The sequence below is a fragment of the Amphiura filiformis genome, chromosome 12, assembly GCF_039555335.1.
Source record: "Amphiura filiformis chromosome 12, Afil_fr2py, whole genome shotgun sequence".
NCBI classification, from domain to species: Eukaryota; Metazoa; Echinodermata; class Ophiuroidea; order Amphilepidida; family Amphiuridae; genus Amphiura; species Amphiura filiformis.
Genome location: NC_092639.1, coordinates 47,847,668 through 47,872,606, shown reverse-complemented (window position 1 = coordinate 47,872,606; position 24,939 = coordinate 47,847,668). Strand labels below are relative to the sequence as shown.

Sequence of the window (24,939 nt, the reverse complement as noted above, 5' to 3'; positions counted from 1 at the left end):
TAAGCTTGGAATGAATACGGTACTGTTATTAATTTTTTTTAATGATATTATTATAAAAGCAAGTCCCATCTCAAATTATTTAAATTAAATTATTTCTTAACGAAAAGAAATCAAAGCTGGCTTATGAGACATGGAAGATTACTGATTTCCGGTCTGTGCTGAGCTTGTTTAGGGATGCTCTGCAAACTCAATGTATAGCAAAAATTCATTAAACCTTTGCCGGCTTTATTACCAACCTCAATCATAGTTTAAGAAAGGGGTCAATCCAAGTTATTCATAACTGATGGATGATGCTCGCAAACCAGCAGAATTTCTCATAGGTGTGTGTTGGTATAGAAAAACCATGAATTTAATGTCACCCTTGTAGTATTGCATCATTTGTATGAGTCATAGGGGAAGGAATCTACTCCTGGTTTGGAAATTAAAAAAAAAAATTTGTTTGAGTTGGTGGAAGGACTTTGGATTCAGATGTAATTTTAATAATTTATAAGCCCTAATTGAGTTTGCATAAAAATGCTGAAGAAAGGTTAGGTCTGAAAAGGTGTGTTTTTCTCCATATATTTCAATACGTACAAGTGAACACACACACACACAGACTGCAGAAAACTAGTTTCAGGGTCAATCAAAATATTTACATGAGAAGAATAATTTATATTTTGTTAACGATAAGACTTAGAAACATTATTTATGTTTACATCGTATGCATCGTAAGTAACTGAAGAATTTAGAAGATGTTTAAAAGGTCTGTTGATATATTTCATCAAATTCAAGATAAGTTGAATATAAGTATTTTTTCAGTAATATAAATGTGTTATCGTTATTCCCTTTCTAGGGTTATCGACGAGAATGGTGGAAAACCTCCGATCACGTTTGCCGGTTTTCAGGAGATTGTACAATCAATGGGGCAACCTGAACGTCCTACCCCAACGCCAGACTTCCGCAAGGTCAAACTTGCGGTCTTGCCCAATAGTCAAAAACTCTATGGTCTACCAGCTTTTGAAAAAATAGGTATGCTTACTTTAATTTGTTTGTCTCACCCTGAGCAAGATGATTTCTTTTATTATTTTAATATTATTTCAAGGCATTTCAAGGCACCCAAAATACTAAAATTGAGCAGTTTTAACTATTAAAACTGCTCAATTTTAGTATTTTGGGTGCCTTGAATAGGAAATTGGGACTACTAGTTAAGTGCCTCATGATTTTATGGCTGATCTGTTTAAGGACAAAAGTTTATATTGTATTGTTTCGAGAACAGAGAATTTGTACACAAAGTATAGAAAACAAATATATACTGCCTTTATTTGATGTTCTGGTTAAAAATATGAGCTCAGTGAAACTATTGATCTTACCTTGGGCCCACAGTTTTAACCAGAACCTCTCATAGTAGTATATATTCATTTACTATTGATAGGTCCTGCAATAGAGACTGAGCTTCAGAAGAAGAACATCTGGAGAGGAGGTGAACTAATTGGTTTGGAACTCCTTGAAGGCAGAATGGAACATGAAATTAAGGTAATACAAAATGTAGCTAGACAAAAAAAGTAGTGTTCATACAGACACTCTGATAATTTAAGTAAGGGACGGATTCAAGACCCAATCGCCGATCGACCTCCTTTGGGCCCGGTTTCTGTTGCTTGAGTACACGGTTAAACACCGGTTCTGACTGGGTGGCGGTGCTTGACCGGTGCTAGATAGGTCTTGTTCTTTCAATTTAGATCTCTCGCCAAGTCCAGCTGACCAGAAATGCAGGTCAAACTTAAAACTGTCAGTTGGACAAAACCTGACCTGACCCAAAGTTGCAGCTAGATTCCATCTCAGATGGTCCAGGGCTCCTTTGTTAGTGAAACAGACAGGTTGGAAACAAGACTAAGAGTAAGTTTTGAACTTCATCAACATAGTTGTTATGCATGCATGTTCTAATATATATATAGCCATTGTGCAGATAATTTTTTAACTCTTTATATATAGTACTATCATCTCCATTAATCTGGGAATGTCAGTTTTCCGGTTTTTTTCCCTTGGATTTCCAGTTTATTCCGGTTTTCTGGTATTTTTTAACAGATGATTATTTCAGCCTGAAATGAGCAAGAACATTTTTTGAAGAAGTAAGGTAATAACCCTGTAGCATATTCCAGAATCCCCCGCATTCATATTTTCATGTTAATATACCAAACCTATTGTTGGTGTTTTTTGTTTTTTATTTACAGGCTTTCAAAGAAGGGACTTGTTTACCTAATCAGTACACTCCAAACCTGGTGGATGCACCGATGAGTCTCAGCCCGTATCTAAGATTTGGTTGTGTATCTGTCAGACTTTTTTACTGGAGGGTTACAGACGCTTTCAACAAATTCAAGAATGATAAATTGGTAAGTTAATCGGTAAGCTTAATTTTGGATAGTAATGTCAATTCTCGATCTAACATTGGCTCACTACCGGGGGGGGAGGGTGCTTCGTTATATATAGGGTAGAAATTTGCGCTTGTGCGACTGAGATTCCAAAAACATACCCCAAAAATATACCAAATTTGACGAAAAGGAGACCCAAAAATATACTAATTTTTGATAAGTTATGTTCAAAATCATGATAAATTTGCCCAATTTTGGGATTTTTTTTAGCAAATTTGCTAAAAAGAAATGAATAATCTGTAATTTTCCCAGATTTTTAGAGAAAATTTTGAAAATTTAGCCCATCTCTAAACCAGGTTTATGAAAATTACATCTCAAAATGTTACCAAAAAACCTGAAAATGCACGCCCGACTCATTACCTTATGACCCAATTAAAGCAATGAGTAACTTTGAATGGAGACGTCAGAGTAGACTGAACATGTTTTGATAAAGCATGCTTTAATAATACTGGTTTCATACTTTCTGCTGCTTGCTATGAAAGCTAATTTTGCCGCTCAGCATCGCCAAAAATCGTATCATGTCCTCATACGTCAGAGCGGCACCACTCCCGAGTTGACTTGAATTGAACTCCTAGCGATGCTGCCGCTTTGGCAAAGTGGTGGAGTGATTGATATATCGTCTTGCCGTTGGTCACCGCTAGCGTTTTTGTTTTGGTGTGACTGCACAGTGAAGCAAAATCATTGTCAGAGTGGCAAAGCAGCAAGCGGCTGGAAAGTATGAAATCAGCATAATTCTTGTATCTTCAATTCTTTACAGCTTGACAAGGGTATCAATGAGGCTAGCGTTAGTGTACAACTGATATGGAGAGAGTTCTTCTATACCATGTCAGTGAACAATATCAACTTCAGTAAAATGAAAGACAATCCAATCTGCCTGCAGATCGCTTGGAAAGAAGATCCTGTGATGCTAAAAAGTTGGAAAATGGTGAGCAACATTAATTAAAGTGTGTGTGTGCATGTGGGCATGTTTTCCTACAACTTAGGACATTCATGACTTTTACATTCAAACTGTGGACGTAGTTGCAAACATGCACCATCCTTGTTTGCACAGGTCTGCAGCCAGTCCCTGTGTGTTCTAGTGAAATAATTTAGCATACTTGAAATTCCCTGTTGGCAAGGAACTATGTGCTCTTCGCCTCTGGTATCCTTACAAGAACTCGGGCAGCTGATCCTGGCTGCAATGTGGGCTTCTTAGCTGCAAGTCCCTGTTTGTTGCTGGATGGTCAATATGTTGTACCCAGCGTTCGAAATAAGCCCTATGGCAGTGCAGTTTGCACCCCAAAACTTGCCTGTTGCACTACAACTTAAAAAAGTGTGGTGCAAAATTGTGATGCCACATTGTTCAGACTATTTGTGCTGATTGTCTGAGATTGTACTTCAAATTGCGCTGTGTTAGATGAAATTGCACCACAACTTTCAAAATAGAGTTCAATAAAAGTGCACAGATAAAAACAAAAAAATTTGAAGACTGGGTGTACCTTGGGCCACATTTGTCAACAAATTCCTGTAAAGTGTGCTGAGGCTTGCGGGTTTATGCATGTGCAATGTGCACTGAGAGCACTATATGTCTGTCAGGGATGTAGCTACGACGGGCAGTGGCAGGCGGCTCAGCCTGGCACTCGGATTTAGATGCACAATTTAAGCTCTAGCACCCAGCACTCAAGTGTCAAAAATGGCAAAATCACATAGAATTTGGCCAAATTTAGGCAATTTTCAATAAAATTGTCAATTTCATGATAAATTCCTCAAATACCACCCGGCACTAAAAATTCTCTAGCTACAACCCTGAAGTCTCTACTTATTGGAAGGAATTTATGACTAACAAATTAATTGATTAGGACAACATTATGTCATATAGCCTTATCTGTAGAATTTTAGAGGAAGGTATGAGGTCCTTAATTAAATTCCTGTCTATATGAATCTCTTATTCTATCCTTTATACATAGAAACATCCATTGGCAAAAGGCAGCTATTGAGAGTTCCCTTTTCCTAGAATCTGCATACATTGTACTTGACATCAGGAGCACATAAAATATACTAATAGCTGCTGTTTGAACATCAACATTAGGCCAAAAAAAATGTTTGCTTGCACTCCACTGACTGACCCAAAATTGGCCACAATCAGGGTCGGCCCTTTAAAAAAAAATTGTTTATAGATTTTAGTTTATAATTTTAATGGTTTTTTATTACTTTTTCTGTTTGTAAATTTCATTTCAAACCTTAATTTGGCAAACAACATTTTTGTTAAGAAAGGCTTATGGGATTTACTGAAAAGGTCAATTCTACCAGCTAATTCCCCCCTTTCCTGTTTTAAAAGATGTTGGAAGTGATGACGGTCTTACCACTCGGTCCTTTTGTCTGAAACTATCCCCATCGTTACCATCCTTTTCCCTGTCCCAGTTAGAACATTCTGTAAACGGGCCGGGATACAACCATTTTTGTTCATATAATGATGTCATCATTGTGTTGCATTGAAATTAATATTTTGTTTTGAATGCTGAAAAGGGCCATATGAGCCAGAATTTTACCAACACAATTTGTCTCGTTTTTCAGGAAAAATATAAATAAAAAAATTGCAACAAGTGTCAACTTGTAATGTATTTTCTTTCAATGGAGTTGAACTTGTTCAGCGATATATATATGTGACACAATCTGGTCCACAGGGGCCAAAGGAGGCATTTTTGAAAATTGAGTTACTATGATTATCTTGTATAAGTAACAATAGGCTATCATATACCGAAAACATCCAAGGTCTAGCATATTTGGTTCTAAAGATATTAGGTTTTGTGATGTGGATTTTGTTATGTATTTTATTGTTTTTTACTCCATATTTTTGCCTTTATCTCAATTTCAAATTTGCCGCCTTTGGCCCTCATGGACCAGATCGTGTCACATATGCCCTTTAAATGTAAAATGCGCTTAAACCCTCTGGTTGTAATGACAAATGTACTACATGTACTACTACATTTCCTGAAACTATTAATTTTGATCAAAACAAAAGGTACTATATTAAGATATCCGGAATACTCATAGTAGCAATAAATCTCATTCAGTATAATATGTATTCCAAGTAAAACAGCATTGTCTGAAGGAAACCTTCTGATTTTCTAATAACCATGCATTGTGTTTTTGAAACCTAGTAGCGAATAGCATTCAATCTCATTTAATATAAATGTATTCCAAGTAAAATAGAATTTTCTGAAAGAAACCTTTCAATTTTCTAACCATGCATCATGTTTTAAGGCATATTGCAAAAATATCTTTTCCTTTGGTGTCTTTTATTAAACTGAATTTGATGGTAAATTACGGTATTTTACCGAAAATTACCCGGCAAAATGCCAAAGGTTTATTTTACTTACCGATTTAGAACACTGCGAATACTGATAGTGCCTTTTTTTAAAATTCAAAATAAGGCCTAAAAAAAATTGTTTGATTGGCGTAACCTGACCGACCCTAAAAATAGGCCCTACCCTAGACTAAAATAAAAAAAAAAATTGAAAAAGTCATAATTTTCAGCTTAAAATGTGTGTAAAAAAAAAAAATTACTGACCGACCTACCCTAATTTTTTTTTCCATGTTACGCCAATCAAACAATTGTTTTTTAGGCCTAAGGCTAGTGGGATGGCATGAGGCATACTGTAAAACTGGTAATTTTCGCGCGAGTAAATTTTCGCGCCATGACACTCCAGCCACATATTCGCGGGTTGTTGTTTTCGCGCACGAGAAATATTTGTTGTACAACACTGTTCAATATGCATGCAAACAAACCATGGATGTGAACATTTCACTCCACTAAAAAAGACAATGGCCGTGCAACGTGTCGCAGCATGCAGCATGCTGCATGCAGCGCACGTGTGAAGTAGTGTATAGTGGGGGACAAGCTTCACTGTGATTGGTAAACATGTAAAGATTAATTAATGAAAGAAATGATAAAATTGTACTCACCAATGCCGTTCATGCAGTAGTCTGCTACTAATATCCAAACATTCCAAAACAAATTAAAATTCCATGCAGTATAAATCCAAACAAGAGTACATTCCAATACAAAATATAAATCCATGCATAAATCCGAGTAAAAAAGTTCTCAGTTCGTACAGTGTTCCGTGCTGCTACTTCTATCGCTACGTTCATGCAAACATATTTACATATTTACAAGTTTGATATTTGTTGATTTGTTTACTCCCATTCACCGCCCTCAGCATCGCTATCATCCAATGCTGGAACAGGCTCCTTTCTAGCATCCCATGCTGCTTTTGCAATGCCAGTTTTGGTGAAACCCTGTACAATGATATCGGTTTCATGCTTAATAACATCCTGAACTCGGATGAGCCACAGAGCGTGCACAGGTTTGATGTTGCTAGTGCGTAGATCCACGGTCTTGGCGATCTCTTCCACTTCCTTGCCTTCCTCAAGTCCATTGGTAATTATCTGGGAATACCACTCTTGAAATTGACCGCGCATCAAGTCCTTGTACTTCCCGTTAACCGTCGCGTCGAGTGGCTGCAACTGATCAGTGCATTTGGCGGGGACATAAACAGACAATGCACCCGACTCCTCAATCTTCTTGCGGACATCATCCGTTCGATGAGCGCGGAAGACATCAAATATCAGGAGTGGTTTTGCTGTTGTGTTTAACCGCTCCTGGGTACGCTTCACATATGGGAAAATTATATTATCAAGATATTGTAGCATGCTTTCAGAGTTACTCCAATGTGAAGCAGTATGTGTAACGTCCCAGTCCTCAGGAAATGTGACATTAGGGTGACATCTATCAGTTGTACCTTGGTAGATGATTTGGGGAGGAAGCATTTCCCCAGACATCGTACAAGCCAAGAGCGCTGTGTACTGACGTTTATCATCAATACCCTTCACGTCTATCTGTTTGTCACCGCGTTGATTCAGTGTCCAGTGTCCACTGGGGATAACTTCTACCCCCGTTTGGTCCCAGTTGATGATTAACTCATCCGGTATTTGATATTTCCGAACACGACGTCCTACACGGCGATGGAATTTGCCTTTGATTATCTCAAACTCTTGTGGCAGTTGTTTAGCAGATTTTGTTCCCTTTCTTTTTACGAAGTTCATGCGTTGTAGAATGCTACGAGCCCATGGTTTCTCAAGTTTCAGTGGACCTCCGTATTCTGCTAATATTGGTGGGTTAGACTTCTTGAACAGGCCTTTTGCTGTAGCAATAACAACCCTAGTCGACACAACACCTCCAGACTCGCGAATAGCACGTATAAATCGCTGTACCTGTTGATCTGCCTCTTTAGTAAGCAAAAGTGGCCGTCCTTGTGCTTGTTTAGGTAGATGTGTTACTTCCTCTGGTTTGGATTTGACCGCTTTTAAGTATGCATTTTTCATCCATCTGACACTGCTTTCATTGACTGGTTTTTCTAACTCCTTCGTAAATTTCCTGGCGGCTGCATTGACTCCACACTCCGCGGCATACTTTCCTATTTTTGCCCGTGTTTCAGAGGTATAATGGGTGTATTCACGTCGCTTGCGCTTTTTGTTGTTTGATCCAGATGTACCGGGCTGATCCTCGCGATGAGCTTTCAAAATCTCTTCATTTGCGGCATTTATCATCGCATTGTCAATTCCTGATTCTGACAACTTCTTGTCGTCAGGCTTTGGTAAGCACTGCTGCAAACCATCAGTTTGACTTAAGGGTTTAAAGTACCGATGAAGTGACATTTTCACCAATAATATTAGTACTACTTCGTTGTTTACTCTGAAAACATGAATGATATCATCCGATCGTGCCGCTAGCAAACATGTGCTGGTAAACGGGTTTCACCTTTTGTTTTAAGCAGTGCAAGGTCGGAGGTCAATGCCGCGGGGAAAGGGGCTTTCCTGACCATGTCCTGACCGACTTGCGTGGCTAAAAATAGCCACAGTGTAAAACCAATGTTTGCCGTTTTATTTTCGCGTGATATTAAATTCGCGTATGCTCTGTGTTGCGCGAAAAGCGCGAAAATAAATGTCACGCGAAAATTACTGGTTTTACAGTATTTCTCCAGTTTCAGCCATTTAACTAAAAGCTGCAGTGTACAAGTACTTCTTAAGGTGGCTGTGTACTCTCAGACATGCATGTAGTAAAAGTGCCATAACTATGTAATTATTCACACAAGACGTATAAAAGTATACATTTTGTTGACGGCAAGACATCAAGGAATCTGAATATAAATACAGATTTGGTGTAAAAACAACAATTTTGAAGAAAATTACAAAAATTTTGTGATTTTGTTTTGGTACATCATAACAAAAAAACACTTTCCAAAAATTTTTGTTTTATTTTTTTCTTAATCTTGAGGCTTCATTCCAAAAACAGTTTTTTTATTTTTTTGATATTGGCTCTATTTCTTGAGATATTGACCATATAAGGCATATAAATGAACTTTTTAAAATTCACAAACGTCTATTTGCACAAAATGATGCCTAAAATCGGAAATATACCAAAATATAAAAAAATGAGAAAACGGTTTCTTAAGTCGATCGTGCTTGTTACAATGAGCATAATTGCTTACCTAAAGATGCTGTATTTATTGAGTTATCGTGTACCTAAATCGTCATTTTACAGAGAAAATGAACATTGAAATAATGGCCGTTGAAGTTTAAAGTGGTCACATTTTGCACTTTCATCGAAGCTCACAGGAGAATGCGACAGTTCTCGTTTTTCTACATCACATTACGTGAACATTGGGTAAATCCACAGCCCCTTGACAACTTCAATCCATTCATAACTTGATATTTAAATTGGGGGAAAGAACTTGAAAAAAGCCACATTTTATCAGCTAAAACGGAGCTATTTGACCACTTGAAATTAGTGTTTCCAAAGGATGCGCCACGCATGCAGATAAGAGTCGCGTATGAGTAGCGTATCTGTGCATTAACAACTTGCGCAACTACGCAGCGCGATGCGTTGTTGCGCGCGTGTACCCCGCTGATACAACAAAGATTTTCTCTCTTTTAAAATTGCAAACACGAATGAAATAGTGAAATAAAATCCATAAAATAGCGCAGTTGGAGTTTATAAAAAACATAACAAAGTACATAAATATCAGAAAGCTCAATTTTGCGAAAGAAACAAAGTCTTGAGTACACAGCCATGTTAACATTGATCTTATGGGAAACTAGTCAAGGAAACCGATAATTGCATTTCTATTTACATAGGTCTTGCGGTTCTTGAGTTAAGACCAATGTTCTCTCAAAGCATTTTCCCCATCCCAAGAAAAACCATGCACATTGTATGGAAATGATAACACCTTATATCAAGCCTTGGATCTTCTTTATACCCATTCCTCTTGTGTGTCAGCTTTATTTGTCTCCTTATTTGACAGAGTGCAAACACTTCTAGGTCATGCTCCCTTCCGACCCGCCTTAATGACATCCTGTTTATGGCTATTTCAGAGCTGCCAACTCTCCCTCTTTTCGCAGGAGACTCCCTACTTTTAACCCTTCAGAACCCTTAATTTTTGGTCATCTCCCTGAAAAGGAAATTGTTTCGCCCATTAAGATGTACACATTTTGACAAATCTCCCTGATTGCAACAGGAAATCTCCCTTTTTTCAAGATTCAAATGTTGGCAGCTCTGCTATTTTAAGGTGAACGCTTCCCTGTTTGTTACTTAAACTATCATAGATAAAATCATTGTGGGCAATATGTTTTCTAATTTTATATTTTACCCTAGAAAATTAAACCATCTCAATAATGTATTTAAAGTCAGCATTGAAAATGAAACACATGCCGTCATCTGCTTCACATATTGTCATATCTCAAAAGGCTGCCTTGTGTGATTTTTTTTATTATTGATCAATTTTTGTGAAATTTGTGAAATTTTGTGAAATTAACTTTATATAATCATTTTGAGTGTTATCACAATATTACAATCTCATGTCCAATATTGTCCATTCATAAAAGAAAGAAGCATGCTGAAATAGAAAATCACAATATGAAATAAAAAATGATGATAAAAATCACACAAGGCAGCATTTTAAGATACAACAGTTTGTTATGCAGATAACGATGTGGGTGGTGAGAATAGATATTGACTGTGTGGGCTTGAATGAATATCTCAAAAATAACCTATAAGCTAAATACAGGTGCATATTGCAAATATTAATGGTTATAAATGGCATGCATGAGCCTGGTAATACTGTATACGCCAATATTTTCGCGTACAGATGTTTTTAGCAGTTTCAAGTATCACTAACAATTTTGGGAGGTGTTAAATTAGCGGTTGTTGGCAACTTATAGAGGCCTTGCATTCTTTTATCGATTGGCTCCAAACAAAGGATTTGAATCGGTGTCCTTCACCGTAGTTATGGCGGAGTGCAGTCCATTCAATCAAATGTTGTCATCAACCTATTCGATCGTAGTGCAGGGTTATATGAGCGAGACGAACTGTCACGGTAGATTGCAATCATGCTTTTGTTGAATGCATTTGAGTAGTCCGCCATAGTTCAGTTCAGTTCAGTTCAGTTGAGGATTATTCCGCCTTTTCATTCAGACGCACCACCAATTGGTGTAGTTTTAGCTGATGAGATGCATCAGTAGTTCACATCAAACATATAACATCCAATCATGACCCACCACCACATATAGAAGTTCATTGGAGACAGAAGAAAAACTTGCTTATTAAAAAGTATGAGTTCATTGCAAACGCAGAATCTCATCAAAAGGTTAAAGCTTGCATAATAACACAGCAGTATGAGTTCAACACATATGCGAATTCTCTCACTAAGCAGACAAACACAATCTACACGTACATAAGAAAAAAGTATGAGTTCATTGCATGCATAAAAAATATAGGTGTAAGTGCCACAATATAGGGGAAGTATGTAAGAACCTTTTTGTGCCAGTACTAAATGTGCCTGTAGAAATACAGTGTATATGAACAGGGAAATGCAGGAAGAGAAATTATGTGTCGCTCACAGGTGCAGTTGCTATTGCTAGTGAACTCCTCATAACATGCAGACTGTAACACATAAGCCTGGTGACTGGTTCCACCTCCTCGCAAAATACTCCTGAGGGTGGGTTTAACACCCAGCTCCACAAGTGAAGAGTGTGTACAATCTAGGATCACCTGGAGAAGAGTGTCCTGGCAGTCAAAGATCTTCTGAACCACATGTCCACTGTAGTATCTCCCAAGCAGATTCTTGAGGGTTGACAGATGATAATGTCGATTTACCGCCAACTTGCAGCAACGTGGGATAAAATGCAGTCTGTCCTCAGGCTCAGATCTGCAGATGGGACATGTGGGGTCCACCTCAAATTGATTAAATCTAGCCCTGTTGCCTTGTAGTAGATAGGTACCAGTGAGGATTCTAGCCTTGACCGCTGCTCTTTCAACATCACGTGGATCATCAGTCAGAGTACTCCAAACAGGATGGGATGTACCAATTCTGAAATTAGATGTGCACAGAAATCGAAGAGACGATTTGTCCAGGGCTTCAAACATCAGCTCCCTTTCCCAGAAAGCTTTCACAGCGTTGGAGACTCTCCTCTTCCATTTGTTTGAGTCGGGGGTCGTCAATCAGATCGTGATTGATATGAGATCATACTTGATTAGCAGTTGTCGTGCTTTCATAAACCAGCTCTTGCTGTTGAGCTTTTTAACAGCCAGCTGCCTACAAGCGAGGTCCCTTTCGATTGTTGACTCGCTGCGTAGGATGTTTCCAGCCTGCACTAGAATAGATTGCTCAACCACAGCGGTAATAGGTTTGGCCCCCAGAAGACCATAGACGGCTGCATTACCTGGACTCGGTGACTCGGTAGAAATTGCAACTGTCTTAATATCTTCCGCTGGAAGATCTCCAGCTTATCGATATCAGCCTTCTTGTATGATGTTATTTCAATTCCAAACAGCATTCTAGGGATGACATACGTAACCCAGATGTGATAGGAGACAGTTGGAGGGAGGCCATTCTTCCCGTGCAAACCAGCACCCATCAAAGCATATGTGGTTCTTCTGGCGGTCTGGATCCGATCACCAACACAGACGACATTAGAAGATTCTCTGGTTATACCCAGATGGGTTGATTGCGCCGGATAAGGTATCGCCTCATCGTTTATGGACAACGGTGGCTTGAAGTCGCTGTTATAAACAACTGTAGCACTTTTGGTAGCATTGATAGAATATCTGTGGTCCTTTGTGTATTGCTCCACAAGATCCAGTGCAATCTGGCAGTCGACAGGATTAGATGAAAGCACTGCCATATCATCTGCACATGTTGGTGCTGGAATATTAATGGATCCAATACGGTGGCCTTTGTGATGCTCCTCAATACAGTCAAGAAGGGAGTTAGTGTAGCATTTGTAAATGGGTGCGGAGGTTACGCCACCTTGACGCACACCCTGCTTGACTGGAAAGGGGTCAGCTAGTTGGTCTCTCCATTTGACTGATGTAGTTGGTTCGCAATACATGCTCTTGAAGGTTAGCCATAGATTGCCTCTGATACCCATCTGATGTATTTCATCAAGAAGAATGGGATGGTCGACCATCATCAAATGCTTTGGCGGCGTCCAAAAGCGTAACATAGAGAGGTTTCTTGCATTCGACAGCTTCCGTAATTGACTCTGACACCAAGAGTGCAGCATTCATAGGCGAGCACTTTGCGGTAAAGCCTCTTTGCAGCCTGTTTTGTTTGGCATCAATCACATGTTGAGCACGGGAGAGCCACGCCTTTTCTAACAGCTTGCCCAGTACAGAAGTTACAGTGATACCACGGTAGTTGTTCGGGTCTACTTTGTCTTTCCGCTTCTTCAAAATAGGAGTAAGAGTACCGTGCATAAGTGCCGGTGGGACATAGTGAGATTTCATCATGTAGTTGATTACCTCAGTTATGTCATGTAAGGCACCAGGGCCCATATACTTGAAGTGTTCAGCTGTGATGTTGTCAGCATCTTGAGCCTTACCGTTGCCAAATGTGGTAATCAGCTTCCTGATTTCAGCAGTAGAGAAAGGTTCGAACTCGTCCATATTCGGCTCAGAGTTATAGGCCTGATCCAACAGAGCAACTTTTAGCTCCGAAGCCTCCTTGAAGTCTTTGGCATAAGCAGTATTGGTCTTAGATGTTGCAAGGTTCTTAAAATGCTGCATAAAGCCCTGACAGACCTCTTCATCACCATCAAGCTCCACATCGTTGATGAACAGCTTGTCAGTTGAGCTTGATGTGACTACCCGTTGCTTCCTGATCAGCTGATGGAAGAGCTTTATATTCTCGGATCTGGCACTCATGATCTCGGTCAACTTTGCTTCTCTCATTTGGGCTCTGGTTCTTCGAATAGCCGATCTTAACTTGGCTTTGGCAGTTTTCCTCTCTAACGCCGCAGGGATGGCTGGGTTGGCGGGAGAGCCAGCATCTCTCAAGTAGCGTGACTCTGTTTGCTATTTTTTGCACATTGGGCAATCATGGGATTCCAAATATTCAGTCCTTTCCGTGATCTCTTCTTATTCTTAATGGGAACGAGATAGCTCTCAATACAAGCCGAGGACAACGCACTGGTTATCATACTGATGGCAGATGATAAGTCAAATTTGCTACTGATGTTAGTCAGAATGGGCAGTTGGGTGAGGGTAACATACTTGTTGATGTCAACTTTCTCCCATTTAATCTTGGCCTTGGAGGTAGTTCTCGCTTTTGGAGACTTCTTCATTGATTTCGGTTTGCGGGTTGACTGGCATTTGACAGACACACACACGGGAATATGGTCAGACACATTACTGTAAATGGGATGTTTACGGGATGATACGTCACATGCAAGGCCTCTATATAAATACGTAAGAAATTTCTTCATTTTAACATATTCGCGGGTTATTATTTTCGTGGGCACATATTAATCCACGAAATTAGTGAAAATAAAATCACCACAAAAATTTCAGCGAATACAGAAGTCATCTTCTTGATGGACAAAGAAGGAAGTTGCATACAGAGTAAACAACTTTAATGGACAAATAAAATGAAAATATTTACAGAAATAGAAAAATAATGAATAGAGAGGTCAACAAAAGGCAGATCAATTTTGCCTTATGTTTAAAAAGCCAAAGTCATTGTGATTTTGAACAATTGTGGATTTTCAAATCTTCAAGTTAAATTGAATATGTGTATGGGGGTGTACATGTATGTTTGTTCCATTTTGGTTATGTTTTTCCATCTGGAGATCTGTATGGGGTATAGTGACATAACTTGGTAGGTGGTAGGGAGCATGGCCAGATGTTCTCAACCTGATTTGATTTTCAAATTAGCTGATTTGTTTATTTTTGTATTTTTAAAATTTTTTACTTGTTTCAGGAAAAAATATGCTATAATAGCTGATTTGTATAATTTATATATAGCTAGGTTTTTCTCAATATCTGGAGATCCGTATTGGGTATAATGACCCAACTGGGTAAGGGGTAGCAGGACAAGGAGTTCTCAACCTGGTTAAATTTTCAGTGCAAAATATGCTTATTAATTAAGGAGCTGATTTCCATAAATCTTGCTCATGGTTAGGATTTCTTTTTCCCATTCAGGAGACCTGTATGGGGTATAGTGATGTAAGTTGGTAGGCGGTAGCAGGGCCAGGGGTTCTCAACCTGATTAGATTTTCGGTGCAAAACATGCTAATTAATTAGGGAGTTGATTTGCGTAATTCCTGTGTATAGTTAGGTTTTCTTTTTCCCAATATCTGGAGCCCTGTATTGGGTACAATGAGGTTATTTGATTTTCAGTGCAATGTATGCTAACTTTAAGGTAGCTAATTTGTTTATTTTATTTATTTATTTATTTTTTCTTGTTTCAAATACTTTTACATGAACCACTAGGGTCAGACAGGGTACCCCTGGATTGATGCATGTATGCGACAGTTACGACACGAAGGCTGGATGCATCAAGTCGGCAGACATGCTGTTACATGCTTCTTAACTCGAGGTGATCTTTGGATTAGCTGGGAAGATGGGCTTCAAGTAAGTGTGAATTGTTTTGTTACTTTGGGCACTGTAAACATGTTCTTAATGAACACTTCACTTAAGGGTAGACGACGTATTGTTGGTTGAAGCAGCCAGAAAAATAATTTTTCGTTTTCCAAATCAATGTATTATTGAACAATAACACTTTGATGTTTTGCAAAAGTCATTTTACAAATCATATACTTTGAAAACATGCTTGATTTATTGTTGTTAATAGGTTATGTACATTTTACAAAAGTGTTGTTGTTTCAGCCCTCTTTACAACATAACTCAAGAACCACAGGACCTACAAAATTATATCTGTAATATTTAAATCCTTCTACACACTCGCTATGAAATGATCAATGCAATTTTTGCCAAAGCACACTACCATTCCCGAGATATTGTGAACTACCAAATCGCAACAGTTTAAAATAGTTGCTAACCTTAATTCAGAGATGCCAATTTTCAGATTTTCTTTTTTTTTTTTTTTTAATTTTTAAATTTTTTCGGTTTTGGAGTGTCCCTGGACCTAGAGCTGAATGCTAGGATCATTCATGGTTGACTTATTTAAAAAAAACTGTTTGTGTTTTTAATATGAAAAGTGATCATTTGTATTCATGTCATACTCTATTAATGATTTCAAAATGCATTGAATTTGTATCCATTTTGAAATCATTAATAGAGTATGACATGAATACAAATGATCACTTTTCATATTAAAAACACAAACAGTTTTTTTAAAATAAGTTGTGAATTTTTGTGTAATTTTTGATTAAGTAAGGACTACCTTGGAGGCCATTTTTTGCCTTCATTTAGTGTGTCAAAAGGAGTCTGAAAACACTAGAATCCAGGAGCTTCCAGGGGCTTCGCCCCCTGGACCCCTACCGGACCCCTCTACCTGTTTGCATCTCTGTTAATTGCAAAGGTTCCCTTACGTGAAATTATCATGTTGGAAGAAGGTGGCATCCTGCACCCTCTGATATCAACTTGTAATTAATGATCAATGTCTGTTGGTCAAGACAAGTGCGTAGAAAACTATAAACTATGTTAAAAATATTTTAAATGACCCAGGAACATCTATAGGTCAAATATCAAACAACAGGGTTCAAATTTCAATGTTGCTCAGATTTCTCTAATCATAACGATTTCAAAAGAGTACTAATAAGCAACAATAAATAAAAATCTACTAATATATGGTTCTCCAGTTATAAACAAAAAGGTCAATGGTCACATTTGATTTGTATTCTCCGTATGGGTAAAATAAATTCGGTGATATCGCCATTTTGAAATTAATGATTACACAAATTTTATAAAAAATTTCAGATTTTTATAAAAATGGTTTCAAATTGTTTGTTTTGCAAAACTAATTCAAATTAAGAAAAGTTTGCTTGATCTAAGATATCTCTTTGGGACATTTTTTAACATATGTGACCTGCTACCATGAAATCAGCGTAAAGTCGCAAGGTGTTAGTCACTCAAAACACCCTGGCTACTGTGTTGGTGTTCACTCACCTGTTAAAGCCACTAAGCATGTCTGTATGTCCGTTGTGAATGGGGGCACAATGGGCCATTCACGAAGGATAATACTACTGGCTTGTACAGGTGGCGGCAAACAAAGAGCATCAACTTAGTCAGACCGAATATCTAAAAACTACCAACTCAACGAAATAGGTATAAAGTCGCCGCGACTTTACGCTGATTTCGTGGTAGCAGGTCATATATCTTATTGTTTCTATGCATTTGTCTGATCTAAAGGACTTCTTCCATATAGACTAAAAGGGATTATCATAGATTTTCTGTACAAACTACAAAATGTATGAGAATCAACTTTGATTCATGCAATTATATGTTGACGAAAATCTTTGCGACAAATTGATTGTCAGATTCTTGTCAAAATACTGTAAAATTGTTTTTTTTAAATTTAATTCTTTTTTCCTTTTTTTTAGCTCATTGTGTTAGCACAATGAACTCTAGGCATGATCCATTTTTCTGTATGTTTTTTTCTTTCTCTTGCTACATCGTTTGAGCAATGGATCTGGTAATTTGAGGCGGCGATCTTTGCATGATGGTTCATGATTGTTACTTATTTAGCTAAAAAAATTCGGACGGAAAGTATCATTTTTGGAGCATTTTCTTACAAAAAGTTTTACCTAGTTTCATGGAATAGTCTCCTATTCAGACTGTTTGTGGTGCTTTTCATATTACAAACACTGTACAAACTCCTTGATCGTGCTTGAATTTGTAAAAGAGATGGTTGAACTTTACTGTTTCAGTGCGGCTACAATGTCTGCTTTTCAGTGTTGCTTTTAGCACCAATTGGGCTTGTGCAGTCTATAGGCCCTTACTTCTGTGCACGAGCCATGAGCAAATAGTGTCTCAAATTCTCCCAAATCAGAACTAATTGGGCTACCAAATTGTTGGTTGGCAACCCTGACTATGAACAAACATCTCACTCATTTACACTTTATATCACACATCTTGACCCAATTAGTTATGTAAACATTTACTCAAGGACACAGGTGAAATGTCCTTTTGACTGGCACTGGCCTAGTATATCAGTATATGGGACCATGACAACCCCTCTCTGACATTACAAAACAGACAAACAGAAAGTCTGAACAGGGAAGTGCTGGGGTAAACACTAGGCTAGAGGCTTTTCCCTGTTCTGAAGATTGAAGGGAGCACTTGTTTGAAATATGAAGTCAGGAAAATTAGATGTGTGTGCAAAATTTTATTTATTTATTTATTTCATTTTACCATGAAAGTGTTGTAGTTTTTAAGTTTCAAGTTTTTATTTGGAAATTGCTTTTACATCAGTGGCACTCATCTATCCGATGGTGCATCCAAGACATTAAATATACTTGTGAACAAAACTGTATTAAACAACATAAAATCAAAGGATACTCGACAAGCAAAAGGTACAAATAAATAAATGCCTTGAATAAATAAATATCTTGAGAACCGCAAGTATACTTTCAAAATGCTGATTTGTGCTTGATCACAGCACTATGGTGATTTTGAGGTTTGAGAATACTGAAATGTGTTTTTTCAAAGTTGGCAGCCCTGTATACATAGTTATACATGGCTATACATAGCTATATATATGGCTATACATGGCTATGACATGGTTACATATGGCTATACATAACTATGCATGGCTATACATGGCCATACATAGCTATCCATGGCTATACATAGCTATGCATGGCTATACATAGCTATGCATGGCTATACATAGCTATGCATGGCTATACATAGCTATGCATGACTATACATAACTATGCATGGCTATACATAGCTATGCATGCCATTTACCATGAAAGTGTTGTAGTTTTTAAGTTTCAAGTTTTTATTTGGAAATTGCTTTTTACATCAGTGGCACTCATCTATCCGATGGTGCATCCAAGACATTAAATATACAAACAAAACTGTATTAAACAAAATAAAATCAAAGGATACTCGACAAGCAAAAGGTACAAATAAATAAATGCCTTGAATAAATAAATATCTTGAGAACCGTAAGTATATTTTCAAAATGCTGATTTGTGCTTGATCACAGCACTATGGTGATTTTGAGAATACTGAAATGTGTTTTTTTTTTTTTTGGCAGCCCTGTATACATAGCTATACATGGCTATACATGGCCATGACATGGTTACATATGGCTATACATGGCCATACATAGCTATCCATGGCTATACATAGCTATCCATGGCTATACATAGCTATCCATGGCTATACATACCTATCCATGGCTATACATAGCTATGCATGGCTATACATAGATATGCATGGCTATACATAACTATGCATGGCTTTACTATGCATGGCTATACATAGCTATGCATGGCTATACATAGCTATGCATGGCTATACATAGCTATGCATGGCTATACATATCTATGCATGGCTATACATAGCTACGCATGGTATTCCTGACCATAACCCATAACAAATTAGCTACAGCACCAGTGGTGCTCTTGTTAAATTTTGCAATTCTTTGTTTCCTTACATTGAATTATACACAGAAAGAACATATTTGTGTGTTGTTATTTGTTGGAACGTGAAAAGCGCAAAAATAAATGTAGCGAGAAAAATATCCACTTGGAACAGTAGCCAACTGATTTTTCCAATATGTATTCCTGGCCCTCTACAGGTATTTTATGAATGGCTTCTTGATGCTGATTGGAGTATTTGTGCAGGTAACTGGATGTGGATATCAAGTTCTGCATTTGAGAAATTCTTATCATGTCCCAATTGCTTCTGTCCAGTCAGATACGGCCAAAGAATGGACCCATCGGGAAAATTTGTCAGGTATGTAATGGGCTATTCCACTTGAAATCCACACTACCCCTGTGGAATATTTTGGAAACATCTTCCACAGGGCGAGTTTGTTTTTCCAATGTAACTGGTCAGGGTTAATCATTTTGAAATCCATACACTACCTGTATTTATGGCTTTACCTATATCTTCCACAATTGGAGTGAGTATTTCAAATGGAAGTTATCCAATTGTCTATTCTATTCAAAACTGATACTCCCTTTGTGGAAGACTTTAGCTAAATCTTCCACAGAGGTAGTGTGGATTTTAAATGGAATAGTCCAATGTATGTTGTAGCAAGGTTTAAAAACAAGATCATTTTAAAAACTGAAAGAGGAGCGTAGCCAGGACTTTTTCAGGCAGGGGTAATGGGGCAAAACAACTTTCTGAAAGAGGAGCGTAGCCAGGACTTTTTCAGGCAGGGGTAATGGGGCAAAACAACTTTCTGAAAGAGGAGCGTAGCCAGGACTTTTTCAGGCAGGGGTAATGGGGCAAAACAACTTTCTGAAAGAGGAGCGTAGCCAGGACTTTTTCAGGCAGGGGTAATGGGGCAAAACAACTTTCTGAAAGAGGAGCGTAGCCAGGACTTTTTCAGGCAGGGGTAATGGGGCAAAACAACTTTCCAGTGGGGAAATTTGAAGGAAAAAAATAGTCAAAATGAGCTGAAAAGTACAGCAAAAAAAACAGGCCTAAAGAGCCACCATATATATCATAGAAATGTAACCATGAATGACCCTATAGTATTTAGCTCTGGGTCCACTCTGAATCCGGAAAAAAATGGCAAAACAATAAAATAAATAAATTTAGATTATATCCCCACCCCCTCCAATTTTGATCAATTTTCATCTAAAAATGGGGTGGGACTATATACTCAAGTCAGTGCAGGAATAGAAAAGAATGAGATGTCTCTAGCTAAACATGAATATTTATGAGTAGTCGTCCAATCATGTACCGAGATGACGGTGCTGCCTTTGTTTACCTCATTTACATATGAATGACCTACTACTTGAACAAGACTCGGGAAGGGCGGTTTGTTTTTCTCGCGTGATCAAATAATGAGTAGATGGTATGTGACTAAGAAATAAACAGGTTACTATGATTCATAAATTGACAGCGATCCTGGAACAGCAGTTCGTATGCAGTAGGCATACGCACTGCTGGCTGGGGTTATCAGCTGGTTGTGTAATATAAGAGCGTATTGAACAAATGCTGTACACATTTAGCCATAAATGTGATGAATTTGATGTTGGCTTAAAATTTTATTTTTTAATCTGACTAGACGATGGGTACCAGAGATTGCTAGATATCCAGACTGTTACCTGTTTGAGCCGTGGAAAGCCCCCAGAGAAGTACAGGAAAAGGCCAAGTGCATTGTGGGTAAAGATTACCCAGAAGTCATTGTTGAACACAAGTCGGCAGCTGCCTATAACAATGAGAAGATGAAAAGTATTTCCCAGTTCTTACAAGAACAAAATGTTGGTAAGTATATGCTTTAAAAAGGAAGCCCCGCCAGAGCAGTTCTTCTGGGGTGAGCCACACCAGCCTGGTTATCAAATTAATCAGTGACATGGCTATCTCTGAATTTGGTGCTGTAACATTAGGTGCTATAACATTAAAACATCAATTAGCACCTGTCAAATTCAGAGATAAATTTGTTACTGATTAATTTGATAACCAGGCAGGTTTGGTACCCCAGAAGAACTGCTCTGGTGGGGCTTTCTCTTAATCTAATATCCAAAAATTATGCACTGGTTTCTCAAAACTAGGCCAAGTAAAACAGTCCGACTGCTTGGTGCCAAAAGTGTGTAAGTGCAAATAGCTGCCCTATGAACATTTGGCAATTTATACACAGTATATTGTACTCATCTAACACATGGCAGCAATTGCACTTACCCACTTCTGGCACTCACCAGTCAAATTGTTTGTCCATAGACCATTTTTTTCCTGATTATTTGTAAAATGATGGTAGCCAAACTTGTATAGATCTAATTAGCTTAAAAAAGACTATCTGAATTGTTAGCCCCCTGAGCACTACCCACCGAACTAACATTGCCTCTGATTGGTCAATTACATGATATCTTCACTTTAATCACCAATCAGAATGGAGCAAATAATTCACCCCATTTTTTTGTGTGGTGAAATTATTCTAACAATGTTGCCGATTGGTCCAATTGATCATGAAAACTTCTTTTTGCCTAATCGGCAGGTATACCTGTGATTTATTTATCCTCAAGAATTACCATAATTATTAGTCCACTATAGTCCCAAGCCCGATAATAATCCCACCCCGTAAACTTAGAAATAGTCGGAAATTTGGGAAATGTTTGATGATAATCCCATGGTAAATTTTTGAAACTTAGGTAAATTGCCTTCAGTGTAAAAAGATGGACCATAAAATATTGTAAATTGGCTTTTCTGTTTGCAACAACCTACAAGTTCCTAAATAAATCACCTATTGATATCAATAAACCAAAAAATTCACAAAAAACAGTTGAAGTACCGTATGTACTTTACTCTAGAGAGTAATTTGCAGTTTTGATTTTCCCATTTTAAATACCTACGATTCATATTACATCCAATCAAAATCTCCCACCACCCATTTCTGATTTTTTTTTTCCAACAAGAAAACTGTGGGGATGATCACAGTAGTACACTCTATCTTAGACACAAATATGAAATCCTTGTTTTTCCTGTAGCTTTGAGGAGTTATTGTGCTCCATCAGATGAGCGTGAGATCCGTGAGTTTTCCTGGCTTCCAGATGATGATGATGACCTAACCGATGAAGAAGACCTTGAAGAATGCGAACAATACCACACGGTGACTGTTAAAGTATTATAGTGATGACCCCAAATGTGTCAGTTTTTTCCAAATGTTGTTGACTTTGTTCAAGTTTGTGAACTTTGTACGTTCATTCAGTGTTTGTACTGTGCTGCAGAAAGTATGACTTGCCTCTGTGGGATCAACAAAAGGTATGGTACAACGTTCAGTACGCAAGCTAACTGAAACTATAGTGTATTCATACAGAGGACTTCCATGTATGCAATGATGCTGAACTATATGTGTGTAGTTCACATAAGCAAAGATTGATCACTGTGAACACGGGACAGGTGTCAGCCGATTCAAGCACATTCAGAGGGTATAGACTTTTCCTATCAGGGTATAATTGTTTTACATTTGGTATTCATCATATGTGCAAGTCAATAATAGTTGTATACCATGCAGTGGAGCGTATCATAGTCTTGTAGATGATGGCAGTGATCATGGCACTCAGGGCAGCGTTTTAAATTGCTCAATTTACATGTTTTCAGCCCAATTTGAGCTATTTTACCCCCAATTTCAAGCTGTTTTTCAGCTTTTTTCATTTAAGGTCAGTTACAGGTCTGGATATAAGGGCAGCTTTTCACATTGTATTATAAATATCTTGGATATATTATCCGACCTATTTATCACACCTGTAGGTCGTTCTATATCCAGGCCCGTACCACGCAGGGGGGGTGCGACAAAAAAGTATAAAAAAGTCCCAAAATTTCGGAATTTGCGAGCTTAGCGAGCAAAAAAAAAATTTTACGCTTTTTGGACAAAAAGGTCCAAATTTGGGGAAGAAAGTCCACTTTTCACAAAATCACCCCCCTTGGAAAAAAAGTACACTTTTTCAAAATCAGCACCCCCCAAATGAAATCCCGCGCACGGGCCTGTCTATATCATCCTTATGATTGTTACCTTCAGTATGGTGTACTTTGTAAGAGTTCAGTAAACATATTTGCAGTGGAATGGTTCGGAAATCAGAATTGTTGATTCGGTTGAATATGTCTTGGATTTAAATTTATATTGTAAATATTAAATATATAAATGTTTAGGTGGGAAATATTCCATTTGTTTCATTCAACTGCCTTCAAAGTCTCACATCCTACAAGAAAAATATTATATTAATATTATATATTTGCGCACGGCAGCTGGTGTGTAAGAACTACACATTTATGTCTTGATTATTGTTTGTTCAGGTGTACACATGAAATATAGATAATCAAATTGTATTTTTAATTGTATTTTTGTTGTAATTGGTATTGTAAATTATATAATTATGCTATGGTATAAAGTATTGTGGTATGGTATGGTCTTTTTGCCTTTTTAGAGACACTACTTTGAACTATGATTGTGTGAACAATGAGGCTTCAAGTAACAACAAAACATCGTTGGGCAGAAAAAACCTCCTGTGTCATTGCCCATGAACATGTTTAAAGCAAAACCTCCTATGTAACCTTTTAGCAGTTTTGTTTTAAACATGTTCAGGGGCCACAATCACATAGGTTTTTCCTGTCCAGTTTTTGCAAGTTCATTAGTTGTAATGTAATGGCTGTTCCAGTTGAATTCCATACACCACCCAGGCGGCAAGTGGCATGATAGAGCCGGCAACTTGTGAAACCGCCCGTCCGTATGGCATTTTCAATATACTCGGTTAGTTTTGTGGGGTTCATATATACGAACCCCAACGGTTTTAGCTTGTATTTATATTATTTATTAACATAGGCCGATTTGTTTGTGATATTTCAAGCGTTTTAAAATTTCAAACTAATCCCATTCAATTACACGGTTGACAATGAAAATTTACTGAATTTAGAGGATGCACGGCGTACCACCACCACCTGACACCACCTATGGAAGACTTGATCTTAATCTCCCACACAGGGAGTGTATATAGATTTAAAATAGGGTCATCCATCAGGTAACCCCATTTGAAATTCACACTCCCTTTGTGGGAGATCAAGGTCATAACTTCCATGGGGGTGTAGTGGGAAATTAAGGTCATATCTTCCATGGGGGTGTATGGATTTCAACTGGAATTGCACAATGTGCATAATTTACGAATGACATAACTTCAACATGCAAATGATATATCTCTGCCAGAATAAACATATAGTACACTTAAACATGTATTTGAACGGGGCTTCAACTTTATCATACTGCTGTTTTTCTTGTTTTTTGAAGAAATTCCTAATGATAATTTAAATGACATAGCCTTCAAGTAAGCTTAAAACTGGCATGTCATGATTTCAAAATTGCATGGACAAAACCTATTCTAACTTATACATTTCCATCCAATTCATCGCCACGTAGTAGATTGTTCATATATTTAACTAAATAAATCACATTATTCCATACAAATGCAAATACATATCTAATTTCATATTATTTTCTGAAAACATGTGGTCCCTGTATGGTCGCTGCCATTTCAAACAAAATTTGAAGAATCTAGAGTCCACCATGTTTGAATGTTGGGA

The 24,939-nt window shown here is 37.8% G+C and overlaps 1 protein-coding gene across 1 annotated transcript in view; it reads left to right on the top strand.

Annotated features, from left to right (window-relative positions):
- Positions 1–23,149, top strand: part of LOC140166312 (cryptochrome-1-like) — a 50,531-nt gene extending 27,382 nt beyond the window's left edge. Inside the window, exons 6-13 of the mRNA XM_072189730.1 lie at positions 833–1,008; positions 1,412–1,512; positions 2,208–2,366; positions 3,163–3,330; positions 15,214–15,354; positions 19,496–19,653; positions 20,939–21,138; positions 22,356–23,149. Of these exons, the coding sequence (XP_072045831.1) occupies positions 833–1,008; positions 1,412–1,512; positions 2,208–2,366; positions 3,163–3,330; positions 15,214–15,354; positions 19,496–19,653; positions 20,939–21,138; positions 22,356–22,498 (1,246 nt within the window). The 3' untranslated portion in view covers positions 22,499–23,149. The remainder of the gene's footprint in view (positions 1–832; positions 1,009–1,411; positions 1,513–2,207; positions 2,367–3,162; positions 3,331–15,213; positions 15,355–19,495; positions 19,654–20,938; positions 21,139–22,355) is intronic.
- The last annotated feature ends 1,790 nt before the right edge of the window (positions 23,150–24,939 follow it).